This window comes from Trichechus manatus, unplaced genomic scaffold (assembly GCF_000243295.1).
Source record: "Trichechus manatus latirostris isolate Lorelei unplaced genomic scaffold, TriManLat1.0 scaffold00115, whole genome shotgun sequence".
Classification (NCBI taxonomy): Eukaryota; Metazoa; Chordata; class Mammalia; order Sirenia; family Trichechidae; genus Trichechus; species Trichechus manatus.
In genome coordinates this window covers 8109104-8134821 of record NW_004444051.1, presented here as the reverse complement: position 1 = coordinate 8134821, position 25718 = coordinate 8109104, and the positions used below count along the sequence as shown (strand labels likewise).

The 25718-nt window shown below is 43.3% G+C and overlaps 1 protein-coding gene across 1 annotated transcript in view; it reads right to left on the bottom strand.

The window, feature by feature from the left end:
* The window catches only part of MBOAT1 (membrane bound O-acyltransferase domain containing 1), a 160396-nt gene extending 135581 nt beyond the window's left edge, over positions 1 to 24815 (bottom strand). The window contains exon 1 of the mRNA XM_004383998.2: positions 24539 to 24815. Within this exon, the coding sequence (XP_004384055.1) occupies positions 24539 to 24634 (96 nt within the window). The 5' untranslated portion in view covers positions 24635 to 24815. The remainder of the gene's footprint in view (positions 1 to 24538) is intronic.
* Between the last annotated feature and the right edge of the window lie 903 nt (positions 24816 to 25718).

Below are 25718 nucleotides of genomic sequence, written 5' to 3'. Positions count from 1 at the left end.
TTTTTTTTTTTTTAGTACATATATTGTTTTATGACAATGGTTAACAACCACATGACATGCCAACACTGTCCCTTCTCAACCTTGGATTCGCTATTACCTGTTTCCTGTCCCCTCCTGCCTTCTAGTCCTTGTACTTGGACTGTTGTGCCCTATTAGTCTCATTTTGTTTTATGGGGCTGTCTAATCTTTGGCTGAATGGTAAACCTCAGGAGTGGCTTTATTACTGAGCTAAAAGGGTGTCCGGGGGCCATACTCTTGGGGTTTCTCCAGTCTGTCAGGCCAGTAAATCTGGTCTTTTTTTTTTTTTTTGAGTTAGAATTTTGTTCTACTTTTTTCTCCAGCTCTGTCTGGGACCCACTGTTGTGATCCCTGTCAGCACAGTCAGTGGTGGTAGCCGGACACCATCTAGTAGTACCGGACTCAGTCTGGTGGAGACTGTGGTAGTTGTGGGCCATTACCCCTTTGGACTAATCTTTCCCTTGTACCTTGTTTTCTTCATTCTCCCTTGCTCCCAAAGGGGTGAGAGCAGTGGAGCATCTTAGATGGCTGCTCACAGACCTTTAAGACCCCAGACACTACTCACCGAGGTGGAATATAGAATATTTTCTTATAAACTGTGTTATGCCAACTGAGCTAGATGTTTCCCAAGACCATGGTCCCCACAGCCCTCTGCCCAGAAAGTCAGTCCCTCAGGGAATCTGGATGTGTCTATGGAGCTTCCATAACCTTTCTTTGTACAAGTTGTGCTGGTTTCCCTAGTATTGTGTACTGTCTTATCCTTCACCAAAGTTACCACTTACCTATTGCCTATTTAGCACTTCCCCCCCTTAACTCTCCCATCCCTCGTAAGCAACAAAGATTGTTTCTTTTTGTGTGTAAACTTTTTCATGAGTTTTTACACTAGTGGTCTCATACAATATTTGTCCTTTTGTGACTGACTTATTTTATGCAGCATAATGTCCTCCAATTTCATCCATGTCATGAGATGCTCCACAGATTCATCATTGTTCTTTATTGTTGCATAATACACCATTGTGTATATGTACCATAGTTTGTTTATTCACTCATCTGTTGGTGGGCATCTAGGTTGTTTCCATCTTTTTGCATGCAAATATTTTAATAAATTTAACTTTAAAACAAAAAGTAAATCTAGAGGGGGCGGGGCCAAGACGGTGGAGTCGTCAGATGCTTCCAGGGGTCCCTCTTACAGCAAAGCCCCGGAAAAAAAGGTGAATTGATCGTATATGACAATCTAGGAGCCCTGAACATCAAAGGCAAAGTTGAGCAGTTGGACTGAGTGGCAGGGGGAGGGAGAGACAGTTCGGAAGAAGCGAGGAGTTGCCAGGCCTGACCCCATGGAAGCCAGAGACACTCAGGCCAGATCAGCTCCTGGTGAGTGGTGAGGAAAGCAGCAGAGCTCAGGAGGCATTTCCACATGGGAAGAGACCTAGCGGTACAGAGTCTACTCGGCCATCCAGAACCAGTGAGAAGCAGCCCTTGATCGGCAAAAGATAAGTACTTGCAGCTGGCCTACTGCGTCAAAAGCACCCCCCTTTGGCAAAAACCTCTCTACCACTTACCTCCCCGCTCCCTACTCTGCACTGGGTCCGGGACGGCTTCAGCGACTGCCGAGTTCCCTGGGCCAGAAGTATGACCTATTATGTGCCCTGAGCCATTCTCCCAGCCTTGGAGAGGAAACAAATTAACAAACGGGGAAAAAATAATCTGCCAGCTCCCCTAAGCCAGGAACTCAGGGTAGGCACAGCTCCTTTGCCTAGGCACAGGCATAAGGGTTCCACAAACTTTGAGTGCCTTTCCCTCTGCAAAGACTTGTATGGGCCCATTTCAACAGCATGGGTCCTCATTGCCACAGTACAAAAGGGTATATACCTGAAGTCTAACTTTAACTGTTTCAGCTGTGAAGTGGCAGGTTCGTGATATTTGACACTGCTCTGCCCATTAAGCAGGGTCTTCACCTACCTACATCAGGGGCCTGTGGACTGCTGGCTCCAACCATGTCACCCAGCCACCTGCGACAGGGGCCCAAGAATAAGTGGTGCACCCCAGTCCTTACAAACAACAGCACTGGGTGCTCATAGTGTGGCTGCGAAACCCACCCACCTACACGCTCTAGGGAACAGGGACACGCTTTCCTCCCAGACAGTCGAGGGCAGCCGTCCGTGCCCTGCTTGCTCAGTGTGTGACCCCCTGCTGCAGCCGGATGCCTGTGCCTACACCAATCACCCACGCGGGTCTAGGACTGTAAGTGAGAGCCTGCACCACATACTTGGTGGCCGACTACCTGGACACCTGAGCTGAATCCATACAGGATGAGTAGGTGGACTCCTGGGCTCACATACTTAATGGCAGGTCTGGCCATCTGGTGGCAGGACACTGCAGTTTCAGGGGCACCAGTGATTGGGCTAGCTCACACAAGCAGCCTATTTGGGCATATCAAAACAAAACAAAACAAGAAGCTAGGACAGAGTAAGCAAACATAAAATAAATATAATAACTTATTGATGGCTCAGAGACAACAGTCAATATCAAATTACATAAAGAGGCAGACCATGATGGCTTCAGCAAGCTCCCAAAATAAAGAATCTAGAAATTTTCTGGAGGAAGAAAATTTCTTGGAACTACCAGAGGCAGAATACAAAAGATTAATATACACAACTCTTCAAGATATCAGGAAGGAAATTAGGCAAAACACAGTAGAGAAAGTTAAGAAGATTAGAGAAGAACATAATGACAAATTTAACAGGCTGCAAGAATCCACAGAGAGACAGCAATCAGAAAACCAGAAGATTAACAATAAAATTTCAGAATCAGACAACTCAACAGAAAGTCACAGGAGCAGAACTGAGGCAATGGAAGTCAGAATCAGTGACATTGAAGATACAGCACTTGAAACCAACTGATTTAAGGAAAAATCAGATAAAAGGATTTTTAAAAAATGAAGAAAACCTAAGAAATATGTGGGACTCTATCAAGAGGAATAATCCACGAGTGACTGGAGTAACAGAAGGGGGGAGGGGGCTGATAACAGAAAATACAGAGAGAATTGTTGAAGATTTGTTGGCAGAAAACTTCCCTAATATCATAAAAGATATCTATCCAAGATGTTCATCGAACCCCACATGACGTAGATCCCAAAAGAAAGTCACCAAGACATATTATAATCAAACTTGTCAAAACCAAAGAGAAAGAGAGAATTTTAAGAGCAGCTAGCGATAAACGAAAAGTCACATACAAAGGAGAGTAAATAAGACTAAGCTCGGACTACTCAGCAGAAACCATGCAGGCAAGAAGGCAATGGGATGACGTATAGAAAGGCTTGAAGGAAAAAAATTGCCAGGTAAGAATTATATATCCAGCATAACTGTCTCTCAGATATGATGGCGAAATTAGGGCTTTTCCAGATAAACAGAAATTGAGGGAATTTGCAAAAACCAAACCAAATTACAAGATATACTAAAGGGATTACTCAGGCTAGAAAATCAATAACATCAGAGAACAACCCAAGACTAGAACACAGGACACAACAACCAAATATCAACCCAGATAGGGAAGTCACAAAAATAAAGTGAAAACACTGAAAAAAAGGAAACAGAGATGTCAATATGTAAAAGATGACAACATTAAAATAAAAAAGACTGACTAAAACATGTATAGATTTTTCATGTGGAGAGGAAGTCAAGGCAATATAAAGAAATAAAAGACTGGCTTAAACTTTGAAAAATAGGAATAAATATTAAGGTAACTACAAAGGAAACTAACAATCCTACAAGTCAAAATAAAAAACTAGAAAAATATAAAGACTCAGCAAATACAAAATCAATAACAATGAAAAAGATGAAAAGAAAATACATAAAGAAAAATGACTCAGCACAGAAAATTAAGTGGAACAAAGAAACTGTGAACAACACACAAAAAAAGATATCAAAATGACAGCACTAAACTCATACCTATCAATAATTATGCTGAAGGTAAATGCACTAAATGCACCAATAAAGGACAGAGAATGGCAGAATGGATAAAAAAACACAATCCGTCTGTCTGCTGCCTACAAGGGACACATCTTAGACATGAAGACACAAACAAACTAAAACTCAAAGGATGGAAAAAAATAAATCAAGCAAACAACACTCAAAAAAGAGCGGAATAGCAATATTAATCTCTGACAAAACAGACTTTAAAGCAAACTCCACCACAAAGGATAAGAAAGGACACTATATAATGATTAAAGGGTCAATACACCAGAAGGACATAACTATAATAAATATTTACACACCCAACAAAAGGGCTCCAAAATACATAAAACAAACTCTAACAGAACTGAAAACAGAGACAGACAGCTCCATAATAATAGTAGATTTCAACACACCACTTTTGGTGAAGGACAGAACATCCAGAAAGAAGCTCAGTAAAGACACAAAAGATCTAAATGCTACAAGCAACCAACTTCATCTCATGGACATATATCAAACACACTACCCAAGAGCAGCCAAGTATACTTCTTTTTCCAACGCACATGGAACATTCTCCAGAATGGACCACATATTAGGCCATAAAGCAAGCCTTAACAGAATCCAAAAGCACTGAAATATTACAAAGCATCTTTTCTGACCATAAAGCAATAAAAGTAGAAATCAACAACAGAAAAAGCAAGGAAAAAAATCAAACACATGGAAACTGAATAACACCTCACTCAAAAACTACTGGGTTATAGAAGAAATTAAGGATGGAATAAAGAAATTCATAGAATCATATGAGAATGAAAACACATCCTACCAGAACCTTTGGGACACAGCTAAAGCAGTGCTCAGAGGTCAGTTTCTAGAAATAAATGTACACATCCAAAAAGAAGAAAGGGCCATAATCAAAACATTAACTCTACAACTGGAACAAGTAGAAAGAGGGCAGCAAAAGAAGCCCTCGAGTGCCAGAATACAGGAAATAATAAGAATTAAAGCAGAATTAAATGAAATAGAGAATAGAAAAACAATTGAAAGAGACAACGTGATCAAAAGCTGGTTCTTTGAAAAGATCAACAAAATCCGTAAACCACCCGCTAAAATGACAAAAGAAAAACAGGAGAGGAAGCAAATAACCGATGTAAGAAATGAGACGGGTGATATCACAACAGATCCAACTGAAATTAAGAGTCATAACAGAACACTATGAAAAATTGTACTCTAACAAATTTGAAAACCTAGAGGAAATGGACAAATTTCTAGAAAACTCACTACCTACCCAAACTAACACAAATAGAGCTAGAACAACTGTATTAAATCTATAACAAAAGAAGAGATTGAAAAGATAATTAAAAACCTCCCAATAAAAAGAAGCCCTGGCCCGGATGGCTTGACTGGAGAATTCTGCCAAACTTTCAGAGAAGAGTTAACACCACTACTACTAAAGCTATTTCAGAGCATAGAAAAGGATGGAATACTCCCAAACTCATTCTATGAAGCCACCATAACCCTGATACCAAAACCAGGTAAAGACACCACAAATAAAGAAAAGTACAGACCAATATCCCTCATGAACATTGACGCAAAAATCCTCAACAAAATTCTAGCCAATACAGTTCAGCAACATATCAAAAAAATAATTTATCATGATCAAATGGGATTTATACCAGGTATGCAGGGATGATTCAACATTAGAAAAACAATCAACGTACTCCATCACATTAATAAAACAAAAGACAAGAACCACATGATCTTATCAATCCATGCAGAAAAGGCATCTGACAAAGTCCAACACCCATTCATGATAAAAACTCTCAGCAAAACAGGAATAGAAGGGAAATTCCTCAACATAATTAAGGACATTTATACAAAGCCAACAGCCAACAACATCCTAAACAGAGAGAGTTTGAAAGCATTCACCTTGAGAACAGGAACCAGACAAGGATGCCCTTTATCACCACTCTTATTCAACATTGTGCTGGAGGTCCTAGCCAGAGCAATTAGACTAGAAAAAGAAATAAAGGGCATCCAAATTGGTACGGAAGAAGTAAAGTATCTCTGTTTGCAGATGATATGATCTTATACACAGAAAACCCCAAAGAATCCACAAAAAAACCACTGGAACTAACAGAAGATTTCAGTGAAGTATCAGGATACAAAGTAAACATACAAAAATCAGTGGGATTCCTCTACACAAAGAGAACTTCGAAGAGGAAATCACCAAATTCTATACCATTTACAACAGCCCCCAAGAAGATAAAATAGTTAGGAATAAATCTAACCAGAGATGTAAAAGACCCAGACAATGAAAACTACAAGGCACTACTGCAAGAAACCAAAAGAGACCTGCATAAGTGGAAAAACATACCTTGCTCTTGGATAGGAAGACTCAACATTGTGAAAATGTCAATTCTACCCACAGCGATCTACATATACAATGCAATCCCCATCCAAATTCCAACAGCATTTTTTAATGAGATAAGAGAAACAAATCACCAACTTCATTTAGAAAGGCAAGAGGCCCTGGATAAGTAAAACATTACTCAAAAAGAACAAAGTGGGAAGCCTCACATCACCTGATTTTAGAAACTATTATACCGCCATGTGTAGTCAAAACAGCCTGGTACTGGTACAACAACAGATATACAGACCAATGGAACAGAATTGAGAATCCAGATATAAATTCATCCACCTATGAGCAACTGATATTTGACAAAGGCCCAAAGTCCCTTATTTGGGGAAAAGACAGTGTCTTTAACAAATGGTGCTGGCATAACTGGATATCCATCTGCAAAAAAACTGAAATAAGACCCATACCTCACACCTGCACAAAAACTAACTCAAAATGGATCAAAGACCTAAATATAAAATCTAAAACAATAAAGATTACAGAAGAAAAAATAGAGACTATGCTAAAGCCTGTCATGGATTGAATTATATCCCCCAAAAAATGGATGCATCAGTTTGGCTGGGCCATGATTCCTGGTATTGTGTGATTTTCCTATATGTTGTAAATCCTACCTCTATGATGTTAATGTGGGAGGATGGGTGACAGTTGTGTTAGTAAGGCAGGACTCAGTCTACAAGACTGGATTGTGTCCTGAGGCAATCTCTTGAGGTATAAAAGAGAGAAGAGAGCAGAGAGACAGGGGGACCTCATACCACCAAGAAAGCAGTGCCCCAAGCAGAGCGTGTCCTTTTGGACCTAGGGTCCCTGCGCAGAGAAGCTCTTAGTCCGGGGGAACACTGATGAGAAGGCCGACAGAGAGAGAAAGCAAGCCTTCCCCTGGAGCTGATGCCCTGAATTTGGACTTTTTAGACTACTTTACTGCGAAGAAATTAATTTCTCTTTGTTAAAGCCATCCACTTGTGGTATTTCTGTTGGAGCAGCACTAGATGACTTAGACAGAGCCCTGATACATGGCATAAACAGAAATATGAACCATAAGGAACAATGCACAAACACCAGAAGAGAAATAGGTAACTGGGAGCTCCTAAAAATCAAACACTTATGCTCATCTAAAGACTTCACCAAAAGAGTCAAAAGACAGCCTATAGACTGGGAAAATTTTTTTGGCCTCAACAAATCCGATCAGCATCTTACCTCTAAAATCTACAAAATACTTGAAAACCTCAACAAGAAAAAGACAAAAAACCCAATTAAAAAATGGGGAAAAGATATGAACAGGCACTTCGCCAAAGTCATTCAGGCCGCTAACAGACACAGGAGGAAATGCTCACGATCATTAGCCACTAGAGAAATGCACATCAAAACTACAATGAGATACCATTTCACCCCAACAAGGCTAGCATTAATCCAAAAAACATAAAACAATAAAGTTGGAGAGGTTGTGGAGAGACTGGAACACTTATACACTGTTGGTGGGAATGTAAAATGGTACAACCACTTTGGAAATCCATTTGGCATCTCCTTAAAAAGCTAGAAATATTAGTACCATACGATCCAGCAACCCTGCTCCTTGGAATATATCCGAGAGAGTTAAGAGCTGTCACACGAATAGATAAATGCACACCCATGTTCACTGCAGCACTGTTCACAATAGCAAGAAGATGGAAACAACCTAGATGCCCATCAAAGGACAGACAAATTATGGTATATGCACACAATGGAATACTACGCAACGATAAAGATGCTGTAGATGAAAAACATAAAGTTTAGTAAAGCAAAAAGAAAGCTTTATTCGGCATATATTCAAAAGGGCAGAAGTGGGAAGCAGACAACCATGCTGCCAGAGCTATGTCTGCCCAAGTCCAAGGAAATATCACAGAACAGACAAAAGTGGGAAAATGGACAAGCATGCTGCCCCAGCCATGTCTGCCCAAGTCCAAAGAATATTACAGGATAGGCAACAATGGGAAAACAGACAAGCATGCTGTCACAGCCATGCCCAAAGACCATTACAGAACAGGCAAGAATGGGAAGAAGGACAAGCATGCTGCCACAGCCGTGTCTGCCCGAGTCCAAAGAATAGTTACAGAGCCATCAGTATATATTAATATAACAAATGGGCAAAACCATTGAAAGCTTAGCCTTTTCAGATTGGCTAGAAACTGTGATCCTACATTTTGAATTGTCTTTCTTAACAACCATTGGTACAGGTTTCAGTAAGCAGAGTCAGGAGGATCTTCATTGGTCCAACATATTTCTATTCACTAAATGCTAATAGAAAAAGGTAAGAATAAAAAGTCTTTTGTGTTCTGCTAGATTGTCTTTATGTGAAAGTTTCCCTAAAAGATATTTTCCAGGATTATCTTAGCTATTGTCTTTATATCTCAGGGCCAAAGTTGATGTGTCCTTGTGAGTCCTTGTGAGCCCTGCTCCAGCTGGGTCACATTCTCTATGCTCAAGGAGAGGGAAGAATAACTCCAGTATTATTTCCTAAATCAAAGAACAACAACGAATCAATGAAACCATCTTATAACATGGAGGAATCTGGAAGGTATTATGCTGAGTGAATTCAGTCAGTCGCATAAGGACAAATATTGTATCAGACCACTATTATAAGAACTCAGGAAAAGGTAAAAACAGAAAAAAACATTTTTTGATGGTTAAGAGGGTGGGGAGAGAGGGAGAGGAGTATTCACTAACTACAAAGTAGACAAGGATTATCTTAGGTGAAGGGAAGGACAGCACACACTACAGGGGAAGTCAGCACAACTGGACTAAACCAAAGATAAGAAGTTTCCTGAGTACAACTAAACACTTCGAGGGACAGAGTAGCAGGGCAAGGGTCTGGGGACTACAGTTTCAGGGGACATCTAGGTCAACTGGCATAATAAAGTTTCTTAAGAAAATGTTCTGCATTCCACTTTGGTGAGTGGCAGCTGGGGTCTTAAAAGCTAGTGAGTGACCATCTAAGATGCATCGATTGGTCCCAACCCACCTGGAGTAAAGGAGAATGAAGAACACCATAGACACAGGAAAGTATTAACCCAAGAGACAGAAAGGGCCACATAAACCAGAGACTTCATCAGCCTGAGACCAGAAGAACTAGATGGTGCCCGGCTACCACCAATGACCACCCTGACAGGGAACACAATAGAGAGTCCCTGACAGAGCAGGAGAAAAGTGGGGCACAGGACTCAAACTCTAGCAAAAAGACCAGACTTAATGGCTTGACTGAGACTGAAGGGACCCTGGAAGACATGGCCGCCGAACTGTTAGCCAAAAACTAAAACTATTCCCGAGACCAACTCTTCAGACAAAGATTAGACTGAACTATGGGACATAAAACAATACTCCTGAAGACTGTGTTTCTTAGCTCAAGTAGATACATGAGGCTAAATAGGCAGCTCCTGTCCAGAGGCGAGATGAGAAGGCAGAGAGGGTCAGGAGCCAGTTGAATGGACACAGGAAATCTGGGATGGAAAGGAAGAGTGTGCTGTCACAGTATAGGGAGAGCAACTAGGGTCACAAATCAATGTATGTATAAATTTTTGTATGAGAGACTAACTTGAATTGTAAACTTTCACTTAAAGCACAACAATTAAAAAAAAAAAGAGTAGCTGGCTGAGTACCTGATAATGTAAGCACTGGACTAATGGGAGCTGTTGGTGTCATTATGCCACACAGGTAAACCGAGGCCATGTTGTGAAGAACCACCTCATGTTCCACACAGGAAATGAGTTCCTGCTTTAAATTCCAAGAAGTATCTGACCACACCTATGCACTCTGTCCCCTTCAATTATTGTCAAATCAAGCTACCAGATTGTGACACCAGCCAGCACTTTATCTCCGTACAGCCAGCCTACCCCAGACTGAACTGAGGACACTGCAATCCCCAGATCCCCCCTAGAACAAAGACTGTTCATTCTCCTGCTGTGTGTGCACAGGGTCCTCATCTAAAAAGTGGAGGACCTGGCCTAAGGGATGGTCTTGGGTCCTGACTCCACAGCTCTGCCCTCTCAACTCTATGGAATTGGACTTTATATCTCACAGACTTGCCTCCAATATATCCTACATTCTGATGTTCTCGGGCTTCAGCAAATGCCTCCTACACTTCCCAAAAGCACTCTCTTCATAATCACAAAAGAACTTTCCATCAAATTTATGTGCAACCCCAGAAAAGACTGTAGTGCTGGGGGTCAATCACAGGCTAACACCTCACCAGGACTCTGGGACTCCAGGGGGCCCCTCCACTGCCCAGAACCTCCCACTCATCCCCTACCCCAATGCCCTGCAGGCAAGCTCATCCTTGCTCTGCTCCCAGCTTCCTCTTCCCCATGACTCATCTTGCAACTGCTGACCTCCACCTCCCACTGATGACCTTCTCAAAGTCCTCCCTCTGCTCCATTCAAGAACAAAATCAGTCTTCTCAGTGCTCTCCCTTCACCTTCTGGCCTGGTCAGAACTCTGCTTGCCTTGCAGGCTCTTGCTTTCACATTTTACCAGTACGAAGGGACAAGTAGGGAGGTGAAGGTCTGCCTTTCCAGATCCCTACTGCTACATTAGGAGGCCTGGTTGCACAGTGGTTAAGCACTCAGCTGGTAACCAAAAGGTTGGCAGTTTGAACTCACCAGCTGCTCTACAAAAAAAGGATTTGGGAAACTCTATAGGGCAGTTCTACTTTGTCCTACAGGGTCACTATGAGTCAGAATTAATTCAATAGCAGTGGGTTTGGTTTGGTTTTTATTGCTACCTTAGGAGTCCCTGGATAGCACAAATGGTTAAGCACTGGACTATTCGCTGAAAGGTTGGAGGTTTGAATCCACCCAGAGGCATCTCAGAAGAAAGCCCTGGCGGTCTACTTCTGAAAAATCAGCCATTGAAAACCCTATGGAGCACAGCTCTACACTGCAACACATAGGGTTGCCATGAGTCAGAGTCAACTTGATGGCAACTGGTTTTTTGGTTTACTGCTGCTTTGGACCATTTTCTTCCACCAACCTTCTAGAAAACCTTTCCTCCTTCCAGACTCGTAACACCTGGATGGATATCTGCTCACTGGTCCTCCTGCATGCTGTCAGAATCTACCAACCTCGTGCTGACTCATCCCCATTCCTGGAGATCTTAGGGACATCACAGTCTTCCTCTCCACCTCAAATCCCAAAATGTATCTGGGCAGCGTCAGTGTTCATGAGGACAATCCCTCTAATACCCCAGTTTCTTGGCTTGCTAAATTCAAATGACTTTCAGCTCTACTCCCCCGTCCACATCCTGGCTCTCACAGGCACCCAGAAAAGCTCCACCAGAAATCTTCAACTCTGATATCCCAGTCTCCCAGCTCTCTTACTTCCTCTCCACTTACTCCTCCAATCTGTAGATGTTTCCCTTTTCACCTTCACTTCCACCTACTCGTCAGCATCTTCCAACTTACTGCTTAACTTTCTAACAACCTTCTCCACAAACTCCCAACTATCTGTCTCCTGCTGAAAGAGAAAAACCATAGACTGACATATATTCATGCCTTTAAAAATCTGTGATTTTCAACGGTTTCATTATACTCAGCAACCCATTAAACTGACCTTTGTCAGCTCCTTCTCTATTCCCCAAAAAAGATTCCTCTTCACTCATCCTCAAAGTCCCTGGTCCACCTCCATCCCTGCCTCCGTCAGCAATGACCTCCTGTCCCATTTCACAAAATGAAAATCTTTCAAATAACTCCCCAATTAAGCCCCTCACTACCTTTACTTTGAGCGCAGTAGTGGCTCTAACACTAGCTGGTTTCAGAATCACCTGGTGGGGGTGGGGGAAACTCCACCCTGATATTCTGCTTCAGTAGGTCTGGGTGGCAGTTTCTGATGGTGGTCCATGCATCACATTTTGAAAAAAATTGGTCTACAGCAGGGGTCAGCAAATATAGCCTGTGGGTCAAATCCAATTCCCTGCCTGATATTGTGTGACCTGCACGCCAAGGATATTTTTACATTTTTTAAATGTTTAAAATGGTTGAGGAAGAAAATCAAAGGAAGATTTCATGGCACATAGAAATTATATGAAATTCAAATTTCAGTGTCCATTTAATAAAGTTTTATTTGAACACAGCCACACCGTATTGTTTACGCATTATCTATAGCAGCTTTTGTGCTACAATGGCAAAGTTGAGTAGTTGTGACAGAGACTGTATGGCCCACAATGCTGAAAATATTTACTATCTGGCCTTTTATAGAAAAGGTCTGTTGACCCTTGGTCTTCAGGATGAAAGGCAAACAAACACCTCACCACAGCATTTAAGTTTCTTTGTGATGTGACCCCTGCTTAACTCGCCAACCTAAAGTCTGGCAGCCCACTAATCAGTTCAAAGCACTTTCAGTTCCTTGAATGAACCATACAATTTCACATCTCCACAACTTAGTACAGGCTGTTCTTTCTATCCAGCACAGCCCTCCCCACTTTGTCTGCCTGACAAATTCTTACTCATTCTTCAAGACCCAATTCGAATTTCTCCTCCCTTGTGAGGAGGTTCTCTTCACTGACAACTACACCTCATCCCCTGCAGAGAGCAAAATGGCTCTCTCCCTCCGCTAGGCCCACTATGCTTGATCAGGGTCCCTAGGTGGTGCAAACGGTTTGTGCTTGACTGCTAACATAAAGATTGGCGGTTCGAATCCACCCAGCAGTACTACGGAAGAAAAGCCCTGGTGATTCACTTCCATTAATGTTAGAGCCAAGAAAATCCACTGGAGCAGTTCTACTCTGTAACACATGAAGTTGCCATGACTCGAAAGCAACCAATAACAGCAATGCTTGATTGTGTTCCAATTATTTGTGTACATTGGTGGTTGTCAAATTTTAGCAAGCATTAGAATCACTTGGAGGGCTCATTTTCCCTGGGTGATGCAGTTAAGAACTCTGTTGCTAACTGAATGGCTGGAGTTCAAGTTCACCAAGAGATGTCTCAGAAGATAAGCCTGGTGATCTACTTCTGAAAAATCAGCCACTGAAAACCCTATGGAGCACAGTTTTACTCTGACACCCATGGGGTCACCAAAAGTCAGAATCAACTTGATGGCAACTGGTTTGGTTTTTTTTTTTTTTTTTGGAGGGCTCATTAAATCACTGATTACAATGAGCACCCCTGGTTGACGTATGTGTCCCCTTCCCTACCCTACAATGAGCTTCTTGAGGGCCAGCACTATTTTATTCATGTTCAAATCCTCAGAGCCTAGCACAGTCCCAAGAACACAGTAGGAATTCATTACTTATTATTTACAGTCTAACCAAATGAATTTATTCTTGAAAGCCATTCATGTTCAATATCAGAAATTAAACAGGGAGAGCAGAGCTGACTTTGCGGAAACTGCTGAAGCCAAAGAGAAAACTAAAGTTGCTCTCTCCAGGGCTTATGTTCTGTGGCCTGCCATACGCCCACACCCATCCTGAGCTGCGGTGCACTGGAAATCCCCAGGGTGAGCAGACTGTTCAGGTCAGGGATCCAAGGGCACAGCCACACACACCCGCCACCAGCCTGGAGCAACTTCAATCAGGCACATTAGGTGGAGGGGTCCTTCCTGCCCTGAGGGCTGATCTAGTGTTCACTTTAAAATACGATCCAGTGGGAACACATGGTTCTGTATACAGACAGTTGATCATGTAGAGCATTAACATTATCATAAGGAGCCCTGGTGGAACAACGATTAAGTGCTCAGCTGCTAAGTGAAAGGCTAGCAATTCGAACCCACCCAGTGGTTTCTCAGGAGAAAGACCTGCCAATCTGTTTCTGTGAAGATTACAGCCTAGAAAACCCTATCGGGCAGTTCTACTCTGTCAAATGGGGTCACTATGAGTTGGAATCAACTCAACGGCACCCAACAACAACAAGGGCATTATCATATATTGTTACTAATGATAAACATTTATTGAGTACCTACTACTTTCCTGAGACTACAAAGAGGGAGAAAAACCTCAGTCTCAAAGAGATTTTAAATTAGTTTGGAATTCAGAACATAAACCCAACAAAATAAATAACAATACAGTATAAGGGAACAATTAAAACCCGTTGCTAACGAGTGGATTCCGACTCATAGCAACCCTATGGGACAGAGGAGAACTGCCTCATAGGGTTTGCAAGGAGTGGCTAGTGGATCTGAACTGCCAACCTCTTGGTTAGCAGCCGAGCTCTAACTACTATGCAACCAGGTAACAGTTACCGCGTGTCAAATGTAAAGTGTGTCAAAGGTAATCAGTAAATTCTACAGGCGTTCAATCTGTCCTGGGGCTATCCTTTCTCTGCTCCACCTACGTCATCATCTACAAACCTCTATGTAGCACCTAAACAGGTCTGTGAGTATACAGCACTTATAGAATATACATAGGTCCCTGGGTGTCGCAAAAGGAGCCCTGGTGGAACGGCGGTTAAGTGCTGGGCTGCTAACCAAAAGGTCAGCGGTTCGAACCACCAGCCGCTCCACGGAAGAAAGATGTGGCAGCCTGCTTCCGTAAAGATTACAGCCTTGGAAACTCTATGAGCAGTTATGGGTTGCTATAGTCAGAACTGATTGGACAGCAATAGGTTTTGGAGTGTCGCAAGTGGTTTACCCTTGACTACTAACTCAAGGATTAGCAGTTCAAAGCCCCCCCCCCCCAGCAGTGCTGTGAAAGAAAGGCCAGGTGATCTGCTTCCTTAAGATTACAGCCAAGAAAACCCTATGGAGCAGTTCTACTCTATAACACGAGGTTGCCGTGAGTTAGGATCAACTCAACAGCAAAGGGTTTCGTTTTGGGGCTTTCTAATTATATAGATCTTTGGTGGTTAAGAGCTCAGGCTGCTAACCAAAAGGTCAGCAGTTCATATCTACCAGCTGCTCCTTGGAAACCCTATGGGGCAGTTCTACTCTGTCCTATAGGGTCACTATGAGTCAGAATCCACTCGACGGCAACAGGTTTGCTTGGTTTTTTTTGGTCTTCTCGACTGGTGCATAAGCTCTTCCAGGAGGGGGACCCTGACTTTTTTTCATCCTTGTATTTCTATCACTACGTGGCACTGACAGTGTTAAATAAATATTTAGTTGATTTAATAATGACCACGGAATATGAGCTGAGCTTTTAAGGAAGGGCAAGCCGTAGACAGGAAAAGAACTGAAGGTTGGGCTTTCCTAGCTTGGGCGAGGGAACCAATCAGGTGACTGAAAACTCCAGGCAGGTAAGGAAACCTTGCTAAGAGGTCCCGGTGGAATAATCAAAACCCACTGCTCATATCACCGTTAGTCCGCAGTGCCCATTCTTTGAAGCTGTTCTACGTTCACCCAGCCTTTTAAATTGTAACACAAGCTTCCTAAACCTTTAATAGCCCTAAACCTTTGCTGTTTCAATCTCAAAACCGTTTCCTGGCTTCTTATTTCCATGTCTCTTTTTCCCTTGCCCCATTTTCTGTTGTTGCTAAATAAGGGATGTGCGGCAGGAGTAGGGGGAAGGGAACCTAGACAAAAAAGCCTAGTTTAACATTGAATTAATACTTTACGCACTCACACAAATTGTGGGGGTGACATCAGGTAAAAATATCCTTGAGACCCAGAATTTTCTACCACTAATGTGGAAGTTCCTTAAAGCCAGGAAACCATTTCCTCTCAGCTTTCACAGATCTTAACACATGTTCAAGGAGGCCTGGTTGTGCAATCGTTAAGTGCTTCACTGCTAACCAAAAGGAAGGTGGTTCAAACCCATTAGCTGCTCCGTGGGAGACAAGACGTGGTGATCCGCTCCTGTAAAGATTACGGCCCAGGAAACCCAATGGGGCAGTTCTACTCTGACCTATAGGGTCACTGTGAGTCGGAATCAACTTGAAGGCACACAACAACTACAGGACATGATTGTGCACCACAAAGATTAATAAAGCCAACATTATTAAATTCATCCTGGCTTTTGAGTCAATTTTGCAAACTTAAGAGGCTAATGTTAGCTTAAAGATAGATCATGTCACATTCTACAACAAAAAGTGGTGGACAGCAGCCATTTGTAGGTGACTTAAACAAAAACCCATTCATCCTCCATTCCTTACTTCCCCTTAAATGTAAAGGAAAAATTCCTAATTTATCTTGGGTAAGCGAGCCTTTATAGTTGAATAATCCTACTGACTGCCTCCAAACACCAGGTTTGTTAGTTTTCAATAAACTCTTTATGAGGCACCTGTTCAGGCCTCTAAGTCATCATTCATTTCCTATACTCTATATCTGAATTACAAGGAGCCCTGGTGGTGCAATGGTTAAGCACTTGGATGCTAACCAAAAGGTTGGCGGTTCGAACCCACCAGAGGATCGTGAAAGAAAGACCTGGCAATCTGCTCCTATAAAGATTATAGCCTAGAAAACACTATGGGGCACTTCTACTCTGTCACATGGGGTCGCTATGAGTTGGAATCAACTGGATGACACATAACAACAATAACATATCTAAACTGCTATGCTCTATTTGTCTTTAATTAAATAATTTTACATTTAACATCTTTAGGAGGATGTCAGACTAATAAAATTCCCTAAAAGCTAAAACCATAGACTTTTCCTCAATAGTCACAATTGCACACAGGCTTTGAGTGCTGTTTAGAGTCCCTGTTTAACAGAAAAAATAAACAGTAGAATCAAATAAAAAATGACAAGAGTTCTTCATTCAGAAAGCAGAATACTCAAGGAATATTTCTATTTTTAAAGATAATAAACTACGAAACACAAGGAAACCCAGAAGCCAAAGACGTTCACACGACTTCAATCAATCAGAAATTACAAAGAAACACATGAAATTTTAAGACACTGGTAAAAGGATTCAGTGTCTTCACATGGAATATGAAGAACTGTTTTATAATTTTTAGAGTATCAAAAAATCAAACCAGTTACCATCAAGTCGATTTCGACTTACAGTGACACGATATGTGCCCGAATAGAAATGCACTCCATAGGGTTTTCATGACTATGACCTTTTGGAAGCAGATTGCCAGGCCCTTCTTCCAAGGCACTTCTGGGTGGACTCAAACCACCAACCTTTTAGTTACTAGCTGAGCGCTCAACCCTTTGTGCCAGCCAGGGATACCTTTCAGCATACCAGGATAATAAAAGGTCACTCTTTAATGAGACAGAAGCAAACTTTTATCAAGGACTGTGCTGTTATCCTCTGGCTAGCCTTCCAGATCTGTCTCCACTCTTCTCTTTGAGGTTCTGTACCCCAGAAGAAGGCCCTGCAGACCACAGCACCCAGATGGCCCCAGGCCACCACACTTTGGTTGGGTCTGGTCACTAGGGGGCACCAGCAAGAGATGGAAAGGCTGCAGGGTGAAAAGAAAGGCTGAGGTTCTCTCTAGGCTCCCTCACCATATCCTGGCAGAGGCTGTGTCCAGCTCTCACTGGGCAATGGCAACAGGACTTCTTCCTCTTTTCCCTTCAGGCCTGGGTCTGGGCAAGCCAACGTATTTTGTTGGTTCCCTTAACCCTGACCACAACCATCTAATTAGCTCATTAAAGTCCCTTCATTTCAACCAATTAAGCTGAATTCTGTTTTCAGCCAGAACCCTGACTGATCTAAGGACCTTCCAGGTATAAAACCAAAAACCAAACCCATTGCCGTGGAGTCAATTCCGACCAGGTATAGGGCATTTTATAACTATAGCCAAAAGGCAGAAACAACCCAAATGTCAACAGATGAACTGGTAAAAAAAAAAATGTAGCAATCCCCGACTTACGACATATGCTAGTTACAATGAACCATGCTTACGACCATCTTTTTTTTTGTATGTCTTATGGTTAGTAATATGTACTACAATGTTGTAGCATGTAATTTTCTGATGTAATCTTTCTCAAATGTTCACTCCCAGATGTTCAACGTTATGATTTGTAAAGATACTGATAATAAAAGGCAATAATAATGAAAATTAAAAAAAAAAAAAAAGAGCTGTACAACTTACAATGGAGTCATCGGAAAAGAACCCCACTGTAAGCTGGGAACTGTCTGTACATACAATGGAATATTACTTGGTCATACAGAGGAATGAAATTCTGATACATGTTTTACATAGATGAACCTCGAAAACATTATGCTAAGTGAAATAAGTCAGACACAAATGGACAAATATCATATGATTGCACTTAAATGAAATATCTAGGCAAATGCATAGAGAAAAAAAGTTTATTAGTGGTTACCAGGGGCTGGTGTGGGGAGGAGATGGGGAGTTATCACTTAAGGGGTACTGAGTTTCTGCTTGGGGTGATGAAAAACTTTTGAAAATAGACAGTTGTACAACATGGTGAATGCAATTAATGCCACTGAATTGTACACTTAAACATGGCTAAAATGACAAAATTTTTTGTTATATATATTTCACCACGATAAAATTATTTTTTAAAAAATTCTCAACCCTAAAATGTAGGCCTTATAGCTATCTCCCATTTTAAAATGAAGATGCTGAGGCTCAGAGAGGGTAGGATGCTAGCTGACGATCACAAAAGAAGTCAACTGGCATTACTCTTATCCCCCATACTAGTGTCCCTCAAATGTAACTATGCGTATTAATCACCCGAGGTTCTTGCTAAACTCACAGTCCCACTCAATGGGTCTGGGTGGGGCCTGAGAATCAACATTTCTAACAAGGTCCCAAGTGGAGCCTAGTCCCCGTACCACTCTGAGTAGCTGGGCCCTATAATGTTGTTTGCTGCCATCAAGTTGGCCCCCAATTCATGGCAACCCCAGGAACAACGGAATAAAACACTGTCTCTCCTTAGCACACTGTCTTAGTCTGAGTTCCTTAGAGGAGCAAAACTGGTGAAACATATACAGATCTATAGAGAGAGATTTACTTCAAGGAAATGGCTCATGCAATGGCGGGGGTTGGCAAGTCCCAAACCCGTGGGTCAGATGACAGGCTGACAACCTCTGCTGGCTCATGTGGTAGCAAGGATTGATGAACCCCAAACCTACAGGTTAGGAGACAGGCTGGAGGCCTCTGCTGGCTCATGATGTTGCAGGGGTTGGCAAATTCAAAATCTGCAGGTCAAGTGACAGGCTGGAGGCCCCTGCTGGCTTAGGTCCCAGGAACCAGGGTCAGATGCTGAGACGATTGCAGGATTGGAAAAAGAGCCAGTTTTGCCAGAACATTTGTTTATATCATGGACTCAGGCCACACCCCCAAGGAAACTCCTTTTCCAGCTGACCGGCTGCTCACATCAGATCACAAAATGGGAGGTGATTCAGTGTCTGCCAAACCACTGAGAATTACCTAGCCAAGCTGACATGTAACATTAACCATCACACACTCTAACAATCAGCAGCGTGGGATCTGATGGAGTTCCACTGCCCAACATACTACTCCCACTCCTATTCATTCCACCCAGGGCTGGTTCTCTGAGAAAACCAGGAAGTGTGTTTTCTCAGGTTATACAGGCCCCAATATTCAGGTCACTGGTTCCCAAACTTCAGTTTTACTGGTTTTTGTTTTGTTGATGTGAGAACCAGGACAGAATTTCTAACTTTTTATAAGGTTACATTTATTAAAACAACAACCAGCATTTCAAATAAAAAGATATTCTAAATAAGTACAATCAAAAACCATCAAACCCATTGCCATCAGGTCAATTCCGACTCATAGCCACCCTATAGGACAGATTAGAACTGCCCTGTCGGGTTTCCAAGGAGCGGCTGGTGGATTCGAACTGCCACCTTTCTGGTTAGCAGCCTGTGCTCTTAACCACTGTGCCATCAAGGCTCCACAAGTACAAAAAGGATGTAGAATAATGGGAACTCCTGAACTGCCCATGGGGAAACTGGAACAGCCAATTTGGCAGAGGGGGTCACATTATCTTGCCATTTTAAACATGTATACTCCTTTGGCCCAGAAATTCCATCCCTGTCATGGATTGAATTGTGTCCCCCAAAAATATGTGTATCAGTTTGGCTAGGCCATGATTCCCAGTGTTGTGTGATTGTCCACCATTTTGTCATCTAATGTGATTTTCCTATGTGCTGTAAATCCTACCTCTATGATGTTAATGAGCGGGGATAGGTGGCAGCTGTGTTAGTGGGGCAGGACTCAATTTACAAGATTGGATCGTGTCTTGAGGCAATCTCTTTTGAGATATAAAAAAGAAGCGAGTAGAGAGACAGCAGAACCTCATACCACCAAGAAAGCAGCGCTGGGAGTAGAGCGCATCCTTTAGACCCAGGGTTCCTGCGCGGAGAAGCTCCTAGCCCAGGGAAAGGCTGATGAGAAGGACCTTCCTCCAGAGTCCACAGAGAGAGAAAGCCTTTCCCTGGAGCTGATGCCCTGAATTTGGACTTCTAGCTTACTAAACTGTGAAAAAATAAATTTCTCTTTGTTAAAGCCAACCACTTGTGGTACTTCGGTTATAGCAACACTAGATAACTAAGACAACCCCTAAGTAAATGTATATCCCAGAAAAAACACTTTGACATATACAATGTTTATGGATGTATTCTCTAAGTAGAACTCTCCCCCAAAAAAGAAAACAACCAAAAGTCCATCAATAAAAGAGGAGATAAATTATGGCACATCCATACTACAGAATACTAGGCAGAGGTGAAAATGAATTAATTATAGCTACATACATACACACTTGGACAAATTTTAGAAACGTCAGTGAAAAAAAAAGACATAGTATGATCCCACTTTTCATAAACTTCAAAAGCAAGCACAAATAAACAATACATTGTGTAGAGATATAGATCCATGTGTGGTACTGTTAAAAATTATAAAGAAAAGCAAAGGAATGTTAAAAACAAAGTTGAGAATGGTGATTCTTGGCAAGAAGAGGTAGAGGGATGACTTGTATACAATGCGGGAGGAATGCACTGACAATGCCCTAGTTCTCAAGCTAGCTAGGGGTTCACAAATGTTCTTTATACACACACACACACACACACACACACACGTTACATACATTACTTTATAAGGAGACCTGGTGATGCAACCGTTAAGAGCTCACTTGTTAACCAAAAGGTTGGTAGTTCAAACCCACCCAGTGGCTCCATGAGAGAAAGACCTGGCAGTCTGCTTCCATAAAGATTAACCAAAAAAACTCAAATCCATTGCCGTCGAGTCAATTCCGACTCATAGTGGCCATACAGGACATACAGGACAAAGCAGAATTGCCCCATAGAGTTTCCAAGGCTGTAATATTTATGGAAGCAGACTGCCACATCTTTCTCCTGCAGAGCAGCTGGTGGGTTCGAACCGCTGACCTTCTGGTTAACCACTTTGCCACCAGGGCCTAGAAAACCCTATGGAAGTTTTACTCTGTCACAAGGGGTCATGATGAGTTGAAAAGTGACTCCACGGCACCAGTACCACCACCACTGAGGACCCACTGGTGGGGACTAGTAATTAAATTTTGGATTGTGCTGTGTTCTCCAGCAAGTAGACATAAGTAACTAAATAAACCCCCAAAAAATATCATTCTTTTGCTTGTCATTCCAGAATGTTTACCACCCCATCCCAACCCCCTCACCTACCAGGTGGGAAGGTATTTTGCATTGATGAGGCTGTTTCCCTGGAAAGAAGAATATAAAAAGGCTGAGTCTCCCTTTAAGTCACACCCAACCAGTCACTGGAGACGTGAGGCAAAAACACACAAGGTCATTTAGCTCTTCCAAAGTTATTGAAGGTGTAGGAAGAAAATACACCAAGCTTCCAAACCTCAAGCCACAATTTAGCCTCAAACCACATTATTTATGGTTTGGGATTTTCCCTGGGCGTACAAATAATTTGTGTGGGGCACTGTCTGGTAAATGCTTCTCCCACTATGAGTCAATCAAACTTGATCCTGCTCAAGCAGTCTGTTGTTGTTGTTGTTAGGTGCCGTCCAGTCGGTTCCAACTCACAGCAACCCTACAGGACAGAGCAGAACTGCCCCATAAGGTTTCCAAGGAGCAGCTGGTGGATTTGAACTGCCAACCTTTTGGTTAGCAGCCAAGCTCTTAACCATTACACCGCAAGGCAGTCTGGCTATCCTAATATTAAAGAGTTCAGAGATGCTCCCTCCTTGTTCACCAACATTTTTCCTTCAGTTCATTCCAGTCATCCCCTTCTTCCCTCTCTGCCTTTAACATCCCTAAGGCTCTTCCCTTTCTTTTTACAAATTAAAAACCAGGTTACTTTTACAGAAATCCAAAAGACTAGTGAAAGGGTAGAGTCTCTGGGTGGTGCAAACCATGAACACACTCACCCGCTAACCAAAAGGTTGGAGGTTTAAGCCCACCCAGGGGTACCTTGGATGAACAGCCTAGTGATCTACTTCCCAAAAATCAGCTATTGGAAATCCTATGGAGCACAGTTCTACTCTGACACACATGAAGTCACTTCAAAGGCAAGCTGCTTAGAGGAAGGGTGAGCACCATTTTAAAAATACTTGAGAACATAACACTAGCTCACTATGGTCTATCAAGAGCCCTGGTGGAGCAGTGGTTAAGAGCTCAGCTGCTAACCAGAAGAAGGTCGGCAGTTGGAATCCACCAGCCAATTCTTGGAAACCCTATGGGGCGGTTCTACTCTGTCCTATGGGGTCACCATGACTCAGAATCGGCTCAATGTCAAGCAGTTTGGTTCAGGTATGGTCCATTAGCGATCTCTTTTCATACAAAAAGACTCCCCGGATTCTTCCTTCCAACTGCACAAAATAGCTTAACAAAGAAAATGTAATTAAAATAAATTCTGAGGGAGGCTGGAGAAGGAGAGGAGGAGTGCAAAACAAACTCACCTTAAGGAAATTCAGCTATGAGTTATATTTAGCTTCAGAGCTAAAAAATTTGCTATTACGTCTGTGTTTTGCCTGGCTCCCTAGCAAACACTACAAACTGAGAACTAATTTACAAAAGCCCAAATGACTTAGCATCTGATACACCTCCCAAGGTCCTGACTTTCTGGGTTTCGCAACTGAGAAGGAGTCGCTAGTGAAGGTCAGGTGGAGTTCAGAATCGGATCTTCAGTCAGCAGATAATCGAAGGTGGCTCAGTCAACAGTATCAGAATAAGGCAAACCTCCAAATCTCACTTCTTCATTGCTAAAGGAATGTGAGTGCAAAGGGCAGCAGGTATGCTCATGTTTGAAGAAAGAAAAAAAAAATCACTGAGATGCAGGGAAAGAAAAGCTCAACGGTGAAACACTCAGCAGTGAAGTGTTGCCTCCAGGATGCCCCACCCAACTCAACTTAAATCAACAGCTATTTATTGAGTCACTACTAAGCACAGGTAGACTGCGTAGTCTGCACCTAAAAAAAAAAAAAAAAACCGTTGCCGTGGAGTCAATTCCGACTCAGAGTAGAATTGCCCCATAGGGTTCCCAAGGAGCGGCTGGTGGATTCGAACTGCTGACCTTATGGTTAGCAGCTGTAGCTCACCATAGCTCTTAACCACCGGCAAATAAAGAAGACAGCTCCAATCATCTGGAGGATTTCTTACCAGGAATTACTGTGCTTTGTTGCCATTTTTAATTTTAATGTTAGCAGACAATTCCCGGACAGTTCAAATAAATTCACCAGAACTCTTCTCCCACTAACCTGTCTTACGCAGAAGGTGGAACCCCAAAGATAAGCGACTGAATACCTTAAGGCCCTTGGAGGAGCAGACGATCCTGTGTGCCCCTCCTCCCTGTCCAATGGACATCCCACACAAGTCCCACTGCAGAAGTCTGAAACACAGGTCTCTCATTCAAAATCCACAGACTACAGATTAGCCAGGCTTCTTTTTTAAGTTAGGTCATCTAAAATTAACTCGATTTAACTTGAATTAACTTAAATTAGACCTGACTACACTGATCAAAGAAACACTGGTTCAGTTTATTTTACCAGAAAGTTTAAAACTTGGTGGCAGGAAATGAAGCAACCCAAAACTTCAACCACTAAAAAGTTCAGTCTAACCTGTAGTCCGGGATGTACCAATTTTTTTTTCCACACTTAAAAGGAGAAAAACACGAACTCAAAAAAAAAAAAAAAAAGCCCACCTGCCGGTCTGCAGCTGCAAAGTGTGCTATTGAGTGGGGGGAGGGGGGTGCGTAAATAACACTTCTTCACCCGCCCCCCCACCCCGCCCAGCGTGACGCCCGCAATCCCTCAGGGAGAAAGTAGTATCTGCGTTCCCGCCGCTGTGCCCGCCCTTGGCCGCCTGCGGTTACCTGGTCCAGCGGGATGCCCAGGAGTTCGCTAAGCGGGTGCAGACAGGTGGAGCCTGTGGTGCGGTAGGTGAGGCTGGACCGCGGCTCTGCTGCCATCCTGCATCTTCGGGAGGCGGCCGGCCCGGCCCCAGTCTGCGCCACCCTGATGGGCGTCCTCCAGCCCGAGTGCTCGTGGGTGGCTGCGCCGAAGGCTGCGCGGACGCGTAGCTCGCAGAGAACCGAGTGGCTAAGCCGGGAAACGAGAAACCACGCCAACTCGCAGGTCGCAAACTTGGCGCTGGCAACGCAGCCACGGGCCCCGAAGGAGGGCCGGCGCCCAGCGCGCCGGGCTTCCCGCGCCCCTCCTCTCGGCGCTCATTGGCCGGGCCGCCCGGGAGGGAGGGAGGGAGGAGAAGTGGGGATTCGGAGCCCGGCCCCCTAGCGCCACCTGGCCCGCCCTGCCTGGCCTGAACCGAGGCCGACAGACTGAGGGAAAGTGACGCCAGCGGGTGTCCGCGGCTGGCGGCGCGCACCATGGGAGGTGCCGCTTCTTTCCGCCGAGTTCGCCGTCCTATCTCCCGCTAGAGGAAAGGACCTCCTCCCCGGTCACCTAGTCAGGGGCCTTTCACTGGAAAGGACACCCCTCTGCTCCGCTCTGTTTCGGTTTCGCCGCAGTCGCAGCACCACACCCCACCCCACCCCGCCTCCGCGCCCGCCAAGATTTCCTGCATTTTTCCTTCCAGCTGTCTCCTTCGCAAACCCTTGCTGCAAAGGGTTAATATGCGAGTAGCTGGCAAACCTGGGAGAGGCTCACCGCACCCAGACTCTTTACCTTCCTCTGATCAAGACAGTTTATTACTCCCTGATCTTTTCCCTTCGTGTCACACAAGCAAACGCTGGGGACTGCTAGCTTCTGGTCACTTCCCTCCCTTTGGGTTGAGAATTATTTTGCTCCTGTAAGAAACGGTGTTACTGTTATATCATGTGCATTTTGATGAGTTATTTGCATGCCGGAGTCATAAAACGGGGTACCTTGCCCCTTCACTTTCTCTCTGCACCTAGATACCCAAGTGTATCACTGTTAGTTGGAAAACTTCGTCAATTTATTAATAGGTTTTGAGAATCATAAAAGTACTGAAGATCCTGGCCAGGAATTGCTATGTGCTAGCTGATGAAGGAGAGCCCTGGTGGCTGCAAACCG